The sequence below is a fragment of the Plectrocnemia conspersa genome, unplaced genomic scaffold (genome assembly GCF_051122295.1).
Source record: "Plectrocnemia conspersa isolate PC_06_02 unplaced genomic scaffold, ASM5112229v1 ptg000001l, whole genome shotgun sequence".
Classification (NCBI taxonomy): domain Eukaryota; kingdom Metazoa; phylum Arthropoda; class Insecta; order Trichoptera; family Polycentropodidae; genus Plectrocnemia; species Plectrocnemia conspersa.
The window spans coordinates 25,918,634-25,932,999 of NW_028277165.1; the positions used below are offsets into that span (position 1 = coordinate 25,918,634).

At 34.8% G+C, this 14,366-nt stretch overlaps 1 protein-coding gene across 2 annotated transcripts; it reads right to left on the reverse strand.

Moving 5' to 3' along the window:
* Positions 1 to 3,877: 3,877 nt before the first annotated feature.
* LOC148239429 (MAP kinase-interacting serine/threonine-protein kinase 1-like) lies at positions 3,878 to 11,789 on the reverse strand. Of its 2 annotated transcripts, none has more exons than XM_088183662.1 (4): positions 11,667 to 11,789; positions 9,037 to 9,252; positions 8,225 to 8,963; positions 3,878 to 7,508 (listed from the first exon to the last, which is right to left on the reverse strand). In XM_088183662.1, exons 1-4 carry the CDS (start codon positions 11,698 to 11,700, stop codon positions 6,662 to 6,664), a joined length of 1,836 nt encoding a protein of 611 aa, XP_088039788.1. In that variant the 5' UTR covers positions 11,701 to 11,789; the 3' UTR covers positions 3,878 to 6,661. The 2 variants fall into 2 exon arrangements, with proteins under 2 accessions (XP_088039788.1, XP_088039796.1); XM_088183670.1 differs by having other exon boundaries at positions 11,341 to 11,789.
* Between the last annotated feature and the right edge of the window lie 2,577 nt (positions 11,790 to 14,366).

Sequence of the window (14,366 nt, forward strand, 5' to 3'; positions counted from 1 at the left end):
TTACATGACAATTTTTTCCTTATTTAAACATATAGTTAATTTTCAGCTGCTCAACCTTAATACGGTCTTAAAATTCCGTTATTTTTCAGATACAATTACATTACAGTTTATAAATGAACGAAATAGATCACAAAATTATTACAAATTTTCATAAAAATACACATAGAGGCGGCCGGTGAAACGTTGTCTCGGGCCCCACCTCTCTTACTCTATCGCACGCACGCATGAGCACGATGTTTTGCGATCGTGCGACCGAGAAACAACGTTTCATCGGCCGCCTCTGTTTACATACATATAACCCAACTTATGTTGCTTTTTGGGGCCTCCGAAAAGCTTCATCCGCCACTGTATATGAAGGTACCGAGCATATTGTTATTCGCAAATTCCAATTTATAGAACTTTAATCACATATTCCCTAAAAATATTGTTTTATTTAAATCCAATATTTTATAAAATAAATTATTACGATTTATAATTTTCAATATACATTTTTTAATCATATTATGCTGAATGCGGCATTCCGCTCTTCCCACTGATTTGAACCCTCTCCACTAGAGACGCTTAGCATTGCATGCGCATGTTTGAGATGCATACCCCGTCTCACAAACGACACGCAAAACACTGCCAAAAGTCATTTGCCTAGCTATAGTTGACGGTCTTGCGAAGTAATCGTCGACCGCGGTGACGGACTGGTCAACGTTAACATCGACACAATTTGACGGATCCACTCGACACTCAAGGCGCAACAGTCAGTGCGTAAATAACGTTAATTAAATCTTGGATCACTGGATACAGTAGTAAGAGGTAATAATGAACTCTTTATTTCTGTAAAAGAGATCAACAGTAATCAAATAGTCCGTGCATACAGTAACGGTGTAGATTTTTTTGTACATTTGCTAAGTATACACGCACAGATATGTTCGACGGATAAAAGGACAGATCTGTCCGAGCTTTGCCACACACGCAAACTGTCTGAACTCGGACATACGTCTTATTTTCTCGTCCATTTGAAACGGTTGTCTGATGTCTCTTTCAAAAGAGCAAAAATTTGTCATAAAATAATAAAATATGGGGGCTGATTTAGATTTGTTATGGCCAAAACTGGTCAGCACTTGAGTAGCACTGGCGTGACAAATATTTCTCTTCACCGGCAAGCTTGATAGGATTCGGACGCGTGCCGTCGCGCGCGCGCCCCTTTGTAACAATGTAAACAACTGTAACCGTCAATAAAACATTACTGCAGCGGCTCTATCTGTGTATGATTGCCACCCGTCACCATCACCGTTCCTAAAAAAACTTTATCAAAATCTTATTTTAGACGTTTACCGATGGCGGTAACTAATTAATAAATTGGCGCAATAATTTGCACCAAAGTTACCGCCGTTATAAATGCAAGCGAAAATGGCCCGGGTCATAAAATCACTAAAGGGACACATTTTAATAATAAAAAAACACTTCACCATCGGGTGCGAGTGCTCAGATCTGCCTGACTTTCCAATCCGTTCGTTTTGAGCACGGACAGCAGATAGACGACGGACAGACTAATCTGTGTCTTTTCTCACCAGACACGATTGATGTGCCCGAGTGTGTATGGCCAGCTATCGCAAACAGATCAACACTCTCGTTAACTATTGAATCTTCTATCATCCCAGCGACTTCAAAAAGAATAGAACCAAGAAAAATACCCGTCGAGCGAGGCCTTGTGGCGAGCGCCTCCCCTGCATAAAATAAATCTGCCACTGGATAAGGTCACGTATGCCGAAAACGTCATGCAGATATAGAAAATCACTTCTGAAACTAGTACAACACCCATAAATTTTCCTCTTGTTCTATCTGTAGGTATCGCGTGTGCTTATTGTTTATCTTGTCTTGTGTTTTTTTTATTTTACTAATAATATGTGATATATTTTTACTCCTAGCTTTTATATGTTTTTACAAATTAATTATTAATTAATTCACTTTATATTTAAAATGCAATTTTACATATTTACGATATAATTTTAAATAAAAATGGACCTGAAACATATAAACGGCATAAAATGAATTGTTTATTTCAATTGCGTTGTAATGATTATATATTTCTTTATTTGCTCATGGCCACAATTTCGACAGTATAGACATTCGAGCGAATGACAGCTCATCCTGTTTTAGGTTATTTATGCTCTATTCGACGGGTAGAGAAGCGCATTCTCCAATCCGACTAGCTAATATTGATGCAGACCAAACGAAAGTGATGAAATTAAAAAGTATCGCAAATGACCTCGAAATCAGGACAAAAATGAGTGCGCCAAAGATAATAAATTTGTATTCCTATTTAATTTTATTAGAAAATGATGAAAACGTTTATAAATATATTTTTTTTAAATAAATTGTATCAACTTTTTATTTCAAACTTAATAAAATTCTTAAATCCCAACATTATCAATTTTAATAGTATCAAATATTTCATTGGTGTATGTAGATATATACTTATAACTTATAGGTATATATCTACATAAACTAATGAAATATATAAAATCACCTTTGTGTGATTTATTACGAAGCATAAGTATATCACTTTGTTTACACTTATACATGAGATCTTTCCTCTGCTTTTTATTGAGCAGACTTTTTTAAAATTGCGCGATTAGTTAATGGGAATTTATTAATTTTGGTCATGCACTCCTAAACAAGCAAGTTCCTCCATTGCCTTATGTTTTTCACTAGTCTTTTAAATTTTATTAGTTGTAAATGAGCTATTGACGATCGCTGGCATTCTTTCTCCGTGTATAATTAACAAGCATAAAGCATAACCAGTGGTAAAGGTTGCTGACTAATACCTAAAAGCATTGAGTTCGAATCTCATAGTCACATATCAATTTCTATTGTGTTTTGGAGATGAATGTTAGTGATCATTATATATTTATAATTCTGAGCAATCATCATAGTAGGTTTTCCTAGATTTTTATAATCTTACTGTTGAATAATTAAAATAAAATCCAGCTACGTAATACTTAGTGACATACATTGATTGTAGGCTGTAATAATAGTTTATAAGTAATACAATAGGCGTCCTTGATTTCAGTCTGGTATCTCACTATTCAGTAGTTTTTAACTGCAATTACCCCATTATAACGCCTATCATTTTGCAACGGAAGATTTACAATAAATAAATAATTAATACATGTGATTTCAAAAGACATTAACACTAGGTTTACGGGTATAAACCGTCCATTTTACGAGTGTTATTAAAAATTGGTGTAGTGACCAGATTTTCAAAACTAAAAATAGTGTTAATATATTTGCATTGTTCAAATATAAAAAGTCGTAAAAAACCCAGAAAAAATATTATCTAATATAAATTAGAAACCAGTCAGCCTGCCGGGTTCCATAAATCTAGTGTTAAGTGAAAAATTACTAACTGGCCGTTCTGCACATATTTTTATAATAATCTAATATACATTTTGCAATCTACTTCTTGAAGGAATTATAATTTAATTTTTACATAAGTTTATCGAATAGCCAGTTGACATATTTTATGCTCATTACTGGAAAAATGGGGCCTACAGAGAATTTTAAATTTAAACTGATTCCATGACATTGTATTTCTATATTCTTCGGACTGTAAAAAAGTCAGTTTGCCAATGTTCTTCTGATTTTTTAGATTGATTGTAGTATGTAATATTAACCTTTGTAATCAATAGAATAATAATTGTCTCGTTCTTTGTTACAAGTATGCGTTGCTCCATAATCGTATGATTTTAAAATCAGCTTTCAGTGTTTCTGAAAATTTTACCCCAACCCCTGACAGACTAATTTCCAAACCATTATTAATTTTCAGTTTATCGTGATTGTTTACATTGAATTATAAAATAGTTTTTAGTAAAAAAATGAAAGATTGCATATTAAAAATTGTTTTATTTAAAAAATAATACAAAATAAAGCATGATTCAAGATAGAAAAATGTATGGGGTCTGAATTTTGTTTAGTAAAACGATCGGCGAAGGCTTCGCCCGACCGTTCGTCAAATACAAATCGCTCCACACGGACAATTCAATGGCACCAAAGTACAAAAAACTCCCCGCATTACAATTTTTAATCCGAGCAAAACGAACACATCGTTGCTTTTACAGCTCCGCCCGGGAGACGACAGGAAAAAAAAATACAAACTGATAAAACTGTTTGTTACAATACAAAATGGACATTCGAGCTCGTTACTTTTTTTGTATTCAGTAATTTCTCATATAAAAGTTTTTTTTCAATGTTTCATCGTTTAAAAAATATCTTTGTACATTTTAATTCTTAAAACTACATCATCATTTAACAATGTTTTTATATATATATGTATATATTATAGATCGTTCATTCTTCGCGTTCACGCTTAACACGTTCGTTCTTCCTCCATGCCAAAATTTTGCAAAGGGGCTTGGATAAACAAAACCATCATCATCTCGAGTGCGACGTTGAACTATTGTTTTTTATAATACATTTCATATACGTTAAATTAAGTGGCATGACATTCAAAATTCCACCCCTCGTGCAACAGCTGACATAGACATCTGGCAAAATTTCTCGGGCAGGTACGCAGAGTAACCCAAAAGGCGCCGAATGGACACGCGTGTCGTATCATCTTCAATATTAATAATAAAAAAAAGACATACGCAGTCCTAAATGATACGCACGCGTACGCAAACGCGCGATATTAATTATTAAGGTACATATATCTCACGAGAGGCGCCGCTACGGGGACCTCCCGCCTAAAGAATTTTTCAAAAAGACTATTTTCCTCCTAACATATTTATAGGAAAAGATGATTTGTATGATATCGTGAGACTACCGCAAAATGCATAATAAAAATGAATATAACTTTAAAGATTTAACAGTATAAGGCAATTCAATCAAAAACTAAATCTACGTACACAAAATAATGTCATATATATATATATATATAAACCTTTATAATTTTATCAACAAACTTCTTGATGCCTCACTTTACCCAAAACGATCTTAAATAATAATAGAATTACAATCCATGACGTGAATGAAAACAAAATAATTTAGATACATTTTTTTATAAAAGCTATTTTTTATTAATACTAGATCCGAGTTATGTCTATTGTAAAATCCAACAGTCGCATAGCATCTATGACAGAAATTCTTATTGCTTATAGTTATATCACAAAACTGATTAGGTGACGGTTTTATAAAAATAAAATACTGATAGCCTCACTACTATCGCTAATAGTGAGTGAGGCGAAAATATGCATACACGAAAAGAAAAATTTATACAAAAAACATTTAGGCCAATTGTCTTTTTATAACAATTACTACTCCAATAAATCAACCGAAATGGAACTAATGAGAGGAAATGTACACAATGACTAAGACCACTCGTATGGTAAATCTTCAGGAATGACTCGACGTAAACCAAAATCACAAACGATGTATTTATATTAAAGCTGGCGTCGCTTGCGCTTCACAAAATCTCAATTCGAACCCTCGATGCCGTAAAAATATCACAGAATCGAAGGGCAAGGGGCGCATAAGCTCGGCCCGTCATCCTAACGTGATGATAATGGAATTATGGAATATGATACATTTTTATTATATATATATATAAATATATCCAAACGCACGCGATACATCGCCGAAAAACGAACGCGTATATATCGAGATAGCCAAGAACCCTTCATATATATATACATATACTTATTTGATGTTAACGATTGAGAGATCTGAACAAAAAAGAAATAATTCTAAATTATGAGCTAAGACTTAAACAAAATGAGAAAAAATAAGTAATGTGTTTTCATAAAACTGATAATATCAAACCGACAATGACAATAAACCATCACTAAAAATTAGACCATGTCAACGAAAAGTTAAGTTTTAAAAATTCCTGACCTTAACGATAATAAATGCATTGAAAGATCCAATCCTGGAAAACAACAAAGTATATATATATATACATATACATATGATAAAAATCAATTTTACCCGTTTCGGTTTGAAAATTAATTTTTCCATTTATAATTTAGCGAGTTTGCAAAATAAATTATATAGTTTGTTAGGTGCCAAGATCGAACGACATGCACTCGACACAAACACACAGAACAAACGATTGTTATCACAATTTGTTTTTCTTTTTTGTTCTCGCATACCATATCTGCCGAGCGACATTGCTACGGCAAACGTAAAACGAGCATACAATCACACATGCATACGTAAAATTATTGAAAAAAGAACAGTAAATGAATCTACAATTTATTACCCACGACAACCGATGAGATTGTGGTAATCTTGGCTAATGTTAATCAACCTTTCAATCAACAGAACATAGAAAAACAGTGGCATATTATAATTTTAAAAATGACGCTGCCACCAAAAAAATGTTTCAAAACATTGAAAATTAAAAATAATTAAAAATACTGAAAGAAAAACAAATCGAATAATTTCAGGTTTGTTTCCGATAACGACCTCCGACATATAAATAATGCTACAAATTTTCATATCGAAACTTAATCATAAATTTATATATTTCAAAAACAAATAGTCGGAGTCGTTTAGGTCTTAAAGAAAATCCGACGAGGCGAAGCGTTCTTCCGAGATGTCGATCCGTCGGCGCCGCGCACGTTATTCTCCAGATCGCCTCGTCGAATATCAACTTTGTTCAAAATAAAAATCAGTTGCTGTATACCCCCACGATGATGTTGTCAACCGAGCTCAACGGTTTCAGGCGTCGTTGCATTAAATGCGATTCATTCGGAGGCGACAGACCGATCGGAGCGTAAGTCTCTTCCGGCACGCACTTGTCGCCCCCCCACATGTCCTCTTTAATCACAGGTTCCTCTCCCCAATCGTCGATTATCACTTTCTTGCCGCCGGACAGCTCCAGCTGGTCGAGTTTGTTGTTGACGTCACCCTCGACGGCGCTCTCCGCCACATTGGAACACTCTCCGTTCTCGCCGTCGACGACCGAACTTTCATCGCTCCCTTCCTTACGGCTGCTCTTGATCTTGCAGCGCTCATTGTTCAGAGCCGCGTTGGCTTTGATCCTGAACTCCAAGTCCTCCGACTTGATGTTCTCGCTGTGCAACTCGACCTGATAAATACTGTTCACATCCTTGGGGACGTTCTTGCTGCTCTTGATCAGCAGCGGTCCCGTGGACCTCTTCTTAGACGGACAGTATGACTGCGTAGCCCGCAGCACCTCGCATTTTCGATGATAGATGTTGGGTCGCTCGATGTACGAGTAATTCATAGAAAAGTGCTGCATGATCACTCTGTTCACTTCCATCACCGACTCTGCTTTCTTCGAGATGTCTTTTGCAGATTGATTCCTTTTGATGTTGTCGGACGTCTTCAACGTAGAGTCGTGAATGACCACCTTATCGGCGACTTTCAACCAGGGATGATTGAGGATTCTGGTGGCACTCAACCGACAGGACGCGTCTCGTACGAGAAGATTATCGATCAAATCTTTAGCCTCTTCCGAAATGCCCGACCATTCCTCGATAGGAAAATTGTATCTGAATTAAAAAAATAAAGAAAGTTAAGAAGTGTTTCCATTTTAACCGTTTATTTCTGGAAGCCCAATAAGTCCTTAACCCTTTGGCAGCCATGCAATAATATATCATTGGTAAAGTAGCCAAATATTGGCAATAATAATCGTCTACTGTCACTCATACAGCGATTGTACAATTCTTGACATGGTATAAGTCTAATAGCGATCATTGAATGTTACCACAAAATACTAATTTTTAGTATTTATTACAGAAGATGTACTAGAGAATTTTAGATCATGTTAGTAAGTCACAATTTGGCAACTACGAAGCAAAATGTACCCTTTTCGTTCAATAAATTGAAAGGGAAAAATATTTCAAGTTTTTATAGATTCACCCTCATATAATAGTTTAATTATTTTCTGTTTTATAATAATATTAATTCAGATTAGGTTGTTCGGAAAATGACAATTTGTACTGGTAGATAGGGACAGATCGCTAATAAAATCATATACCAGTGCTCAATGGCAATATTAGAAAGAACACGATACAAGTGTATCAAGAAAAAATACATGATTTGAGTATTAACAGATGCAACGTGCAGATGATTTGGCCTCAAATGTTTCATCAGTTAAGTGTTACGTTGCTAAAACAAAATTTCAATTGAAAATGACTTATCGAGTTTCAGAAATAAACCTTTCATTAAAATTCGATTGTTAAAACAAATTGTTTCAAATCTTTACCTTCCTTCCTGGATCGAATCAAAGAGCAGTTGTTGGCAGTCCCTGCAGTTCTCCCCGCGCTCCCAGCCACATTCCTTGCGACAGTTGCCATAAAATGGCGGATATCCGCACAGCAATATGTACGTTATCACACCCAGAGACCAAAGATCGCACCGTTTGTCATAGCACGCGGAAGACCCTTCGAACAAGGACACCACCTCGGGAGCCATGAATTCCGCGCTTCCGACCGGAGTGCGCAACTGCGGCGTGGCAAGAGGACTAGTCAAACAGTTGCTGAAGTTGATGCCAGATCCGAGATCGAAATCGCATATCTTGATCGGAAACAAGCTGTTCGGATCGACGCACAAGATGTTCTCGGGCTTGAGGTCGCGATGAGCGATACCCTTGCCGTGCAAGAACTGCAAAGCGAGCGCTATTTCGCGGACTAACTCAGCGGCCTGCTGTTCTGAGAAATAGTTATATTCTTGGATCCTAGTGAGCAGCTGTCCTCCGAGAATCTTTTCGAACACCAGATAGAACTTGTCGTCGTCTTCGAAGAACTCGATGAGTTGAATGATGCCGGGATGTCCGTGGCAATGATGGAACGTTTCGACCTCGCGGAATACCCTGGCGCGCGCGTGCCCCGGCACCTTGTCGATGATTTTCACGGCGAACTCGATTTCGGTGTAAATGTTGACGCACGTCTGCACCGAAGCGTACGCTCCCTCTCCCAGGACTTCGCCGGTTAGTTTGTAGAGTTCTGTTCGGAGAAGAGTATAAAATAAATAAGACGCAACTTTACTTCATATTGTTTGAGCAATTGTGCTCCTTACCCTGAAAACATGATGAAACAACAGAGCTGGCAGCGCGCTTCTTCTTCTTGCGGCGTTTGCGTGCTTCTTCCTTGCGACGTTGCAGGTCTTCGGCAGATTCTGAGGCCACAGTCCCGCTTACGGGCTCTGTACCACCGCTGCTGGATCCACCACCTGTCTGTGCTCTCTCACCCTCCCGTTCGCTTGCGGAGTTACTGATAACGCTGCCCTCGTTTCCTATGTGCACAGATAAAAGGTAATCGTTAAAAGAGCAACAACCAGCCATTCGTCACAATAAAATAGCAACATAATGCATGATTTGATTGGAAATTGTTTACGCGGCATAAATCAGGTGTTTATTTCATGACCTACATCAACAATAATCTCTAATGATATTGTTGTATAAAAATATATTTGTATTTGTCATAAAAAAATTAATGCGAATTATTAACTTATAATTGGTAAAATAATGTAATTTTTGAGATTTTAAACTCCTACATGCTGTCGTTTCTATGAATGGCAACGAAAATTAAAAAATTTATCATAAATTTACCACTTCATGTGTTTGACTAATGAATGTGCAAAATATACGCGTTTCAACCAAATGCCTCATTCGATACTTTTAATCAATATTTTTATATTTTCTAGCATGCTGCAATCCTACTTGTAGCCTTTCCTTTCCTAAAAATTGTTTCTATTTTTTTAAGCACCCTGTTCTAATTTTAAAATGTCTATTACATAATTAAAAATACATGCTGCTGGTCTGTAACCATTTTCTAGTTTGAAATAAGATAAAATAAAAAAATTAATAATGGAATATTACTAAAACATTTTATATTAGTTAAGAGGTAATTATTTTCAAGGCGTCAAACCGTTATTTTTTCATTTCGGTTTTCGTTCTTTTAAAAATAACGCTTTTTCGGTTTTCGGTTCAGCTTCGAGTGATTAATTTTTAAATTTTTTAAATGTTTTTGTTTGTATTAAAAAAATATTACTTCTTTTGTAATAAGCACACTTCATGAATCGATACAATAATAATAATTAGAAGTACAGTAGACCACCCCCAATAACACGGTAAATTGCGGACGTACTATTTTGGTGCCCGTTACTTTGTGTGAACATGCCAAAGGGAGGATACCTCACCACACGCGCCTGACTCGTACGTATTTCAAAAAATTGTATGATTATTTTCTAGTCCCCCAACTACACGCACCCAATAGCACGTCTCCAATTTATCGCGTTATTGGGGGGGGGGGGGCTACTGTATATAATATATCATAATAATATAATTTATTAAGCGGAACAAAATTGTAGTTGCTTCTTAATTATCAAAATATCTTTCAATGTATTATCATCTAAATGAGTATATGTATTTTTTAATTCCCCCAAAATTTTATATGTATGTATTTTTCTATTTTACACATTGTACACGGTTAAGTTATTCAGTATGAATTCAATTGTCCATATCTGTAGAAATAGACAATCTGTGTCTCTATTGCCGATTCTTTTCAAATCCTCTAAAATGTCAATCTTTCCATCGGACGTTTTACTAGACGATTGTTCTTGTGTTTGAAATTTGTGATTGTGATTGAAATTGATTTCTCTAAGGTCTAAACATTGTAATTTGTCCAAAATATTTTTCAAATGCTCTTGCACTTTTGGCGACTGCGTGTTTAAACATAGATGATATGTTATATATAAAAAAAAATGTCTATATACATCAAAAATGCCAATACGATCATGTTTTGAAAAAATACAATTATATTACTAATTTAAGAAAAATATAAAGCAGTTGGTATCTAAAGTAAAATATATTTGACAACCAAACAATCATATATGCTAAAAAAATTGTGTGTGGAACTCTCGTATGCGCAATAATCCGATCACCATATTATTTCGATATATAAAATAAAATTTATTTTTCTTGATAATGCGCATCCTTAATCAGATGTCTTACGGGCGCAATGGCGGGATGCCCGTAATACATAAATTTGAACTTGCAACTGTATTATCAAATATCGGACGTTTAACGCATTTTCTTGTTTATTATTATAAGCTTCATCTTGATTAATTTTAATCTTACATTTGATAAAATAAAATTCTGTAACTAGTGGTATTTTGAGGAAAAGGATCTTCGTAATTCAATTAAATTAAACAGAATCGAATAAATTCAGCCTAGCAAATGAAGGCGACTTTATCATTTCTCTTAAAAAAATAAAATAAGGTTCAAAGATCGAATGGTAAATTTTGCATAAAATCGTATTCAAAAAGCTTCACACGAAAGTCGCTATCGTGTTGAAAGTTAAAATTTGTACAATAGCGTACCGGTTTATTGCGGCGGTGGGCGACGCGCGACACAGTTCGACGCGAACGGTATAGTTGCATCATCCGCAAGGAAGGACTTCGAAAGACAAAGCGGAAAAAGAGGGGGTGCCGGCATCTTTGTTTTTGTTCCGCGACTGCGAACGCCGTTACGCAACCGAATTTCTCCAGCAGGTAAATAAATATTCGTCAGCTGGCGGGCGTTCGCGAACGGGCTGGCTCGCGAACGCGCGACGCGGTCCGGCCGAGTCACCTTGGTAAACAACGAAAGTGCGAAGAAAGGGTGGGTTAGAGTGGGGGGAGGCGAGGGGCATCGAATGAAGACTGACCGGGGCAGCCCTCCTCGGGGATCTTCTCGACCATGGCGGGGCGGGGGGTTTTTGTGGTGGCGGCGGGCGGAGTCGCTAGCGGCCCACGGGGGCTCGCTCGCCGCTGATGGTTCCAGTCCGACTGCCGGCCGGCGGGCTCGTCCCTCCCCTCGCCGACGCTCCCCACCACCGCGCAAGTCGGATCGCGCGATATAGCGCTCGACAACCGTTGGCCGCGTGCGCCGACCTTCGATTATCGACATTCTGAGCGATTGATTGCCTACTATGAAGAAAAAACATTATTAATAATAAATACTATGTTTTCGACTAAAGTTACATAGTGGTGGTCTTATATGACGGCACAAACTAATGGAGGAGGATGACTTGTGACGTCACAAACCAACAAATTATAAACTTATTTTTATCTGATTTTTTTACCAGCATTAAACTTTACAAGCATAAATTACACCATTTTTATTAGTTCATGAAGACAAAAAATAAATCACAGATATGTAATACATGATGTAGGGATTAAAGATGAAAAATGCTGCTATATATTTTCTCCAAAAACAGACAAAATAATTTAATATGTTGACTATTAAGCAAACTGAGGGTATTAGGAAAAATGACCTATACAAAATACAAATAGAAAACAAATCCATTACGTTGCATAACATTTCATGCCTATTAGAACTCCTTGCTTAGATTGATTCATTTATAACGAGTGACATTTACTAATTCAAAAATTATGACAAAGAAAACCTTCTTACATATCAGAGCCCGCGAAGAAAAATAGACGATACTAGCACGATAAATTAGTGATAAGCTGACTATAAATACCTGAAAGGCCTTAATATTTAGTGTTTTTAAATTTTTATCGTGTCTGGAAGATCAGAATTAATAATTATTATAATTTTTATAATTTAAAACCATTATTACAGATTAGATTTTTCTAATCGTGATGAATAATTAAACTAAAAATCGAGAAAAGTGGTACATAGTAACATATATTGATTGTAAGCTGTAATAATAGTTAATAATTAATAAAATATAACTCACTAATTTACATAGGTTGATTGCAGTCTGATGATACATCACTCGTAGATGCTGATTGTGTTCACTGCAGTGTAACGCCTGTCATGTTATAGAGAAAGGCTAAAAATAATTATTACCTAAAAATGTTTATATGCACGTTTTTCACGAAGTTCAATTAATTCAATACTATAGTTGAGAATTGTATTTAAAAATGAACAGCCCATTGGACGTTTTTTAAGTCATACTTGCAAAGAAACGGCAAATTAGGTTTTACATTATTTACGAAAACGTTTCGAAATGCAAGGGCCATTCTTTTTATAACGATGATAACATGCTTGTAAACTATAAGAAGATGCAATAAAAATCTGTGCAACCCTACCATTAAATTTAATAGATTAAAGTAGAGTGGACTACTTAATTTTTTCTCGGTAGAGCAATTTCTCTATATTTTTAACATATAAAAAATAAAGTTCATGTTGAAAATTAACTTATAACGGTAATTCCTGAAACACTCGATTATAAAGAAAATAGTGAAAATGATTCGGTGCGATTGCGGATAATTTTCGCACATAATATTCTATAGAATAACATGCTAGTTTTTTACTTAAATATCAGCATTTATATTTAGAGGGTTTTAATTATGAAATTATTGTGAAAAAAGGTTTCAATTCTACTAATGTAGAATTAAAATAATAAGATGTACCAAAATAATCTGATTTAGTCTCGTTTTTGGAATATAGTAATTTTTTAAGAATTTTTTTTTTTAAAGTTTTTGCTTACGTAGATGATTGCTTGCAACTCATCAGAATCTAAATAAGCTTTCTAAATTGTGTTTGTGTAGCATCTTAATATTAATTAGCCCTTTCACCGTGGATAGCTTCTATAGAAGTCATAAGAAAATCGCCAGTACTCATTGGGTAACTAAAGGTGCCATAAGATTTTGAGCCTAATAATATGATTATTTAATATAATTTAAGGCTGCAAATCAATTTAATTTATTAAAACATTATATTTTTTAAAATATATCATGAATATGTAAAAATATCAACCGTGGTGAAAGGGCTAACTACCAAGTATTGATATTTTTTATAACTAAAAATTAAATAGTGTACAATTATTTTATATATAATATATATCAGTTTGTGTCAGATTAGCGTGTAATGCTTTGAAAGTGTTTGGTTTATTTTAATAACTTACAAATCATTAAAAAATATGCTTAGTAAGAAATCAACTGTAATATAATAAATTATATTATTAAAGTATGTTTTTATATTCAGTTTATGTATAGCTATATTAGCTAAATAAATTAATGAAATAAAATAAATAAATAATAATTTATGTGGCATGTCTCATACCCTTAATACTTACATCAATTAAATATTGTCCAAAGCCAAGAATCAATTCTTGTTATTATTTGAATTTCAAATTTAACATGTCCACAGAAAAATGAACTATGATAATTTATTGCTGTCTTTAATTTGTGATCAAAACGGTGTATTTATTTTCAATTATTTAATAACAATAGATTGCCCAGATCTATTAAAACTTATTAATTTTAATTTAACCATTTATTTTACTAAGCATTCCGATTTTTTATTACAAAATTGCTTAAATATCTTATTTTCAGAATTCAACTAGATAAGTTACATATTGTTGATAATGAATATCTTAATTTTGCTGGGTTTC

Excerpts from the sequence above, each read along its gene's own strand:
- LOC148239429 (XM_088183662.1), bottom strand. The coding sequence starts at position 11,700 with ATGGTCGAGAAGATCCCCGAGGAGGGCTGCCCCG. Across the intron at positions 8,964-9,036 it reads TGTTTCATCATGTTTTCAGG|AACTCTACAAACTAACCGGC; the intron begins GTAAGGAGCACA and ends TTCTCCGAACAG. Across the intron at positions 7,509-8,224 it reads GATTCGATCCAGGAAGGAAG|ATACAATTTTCCTATCGAGG; the intron begins GTAAAGATTTGA and ends TTTTTAATTCAG.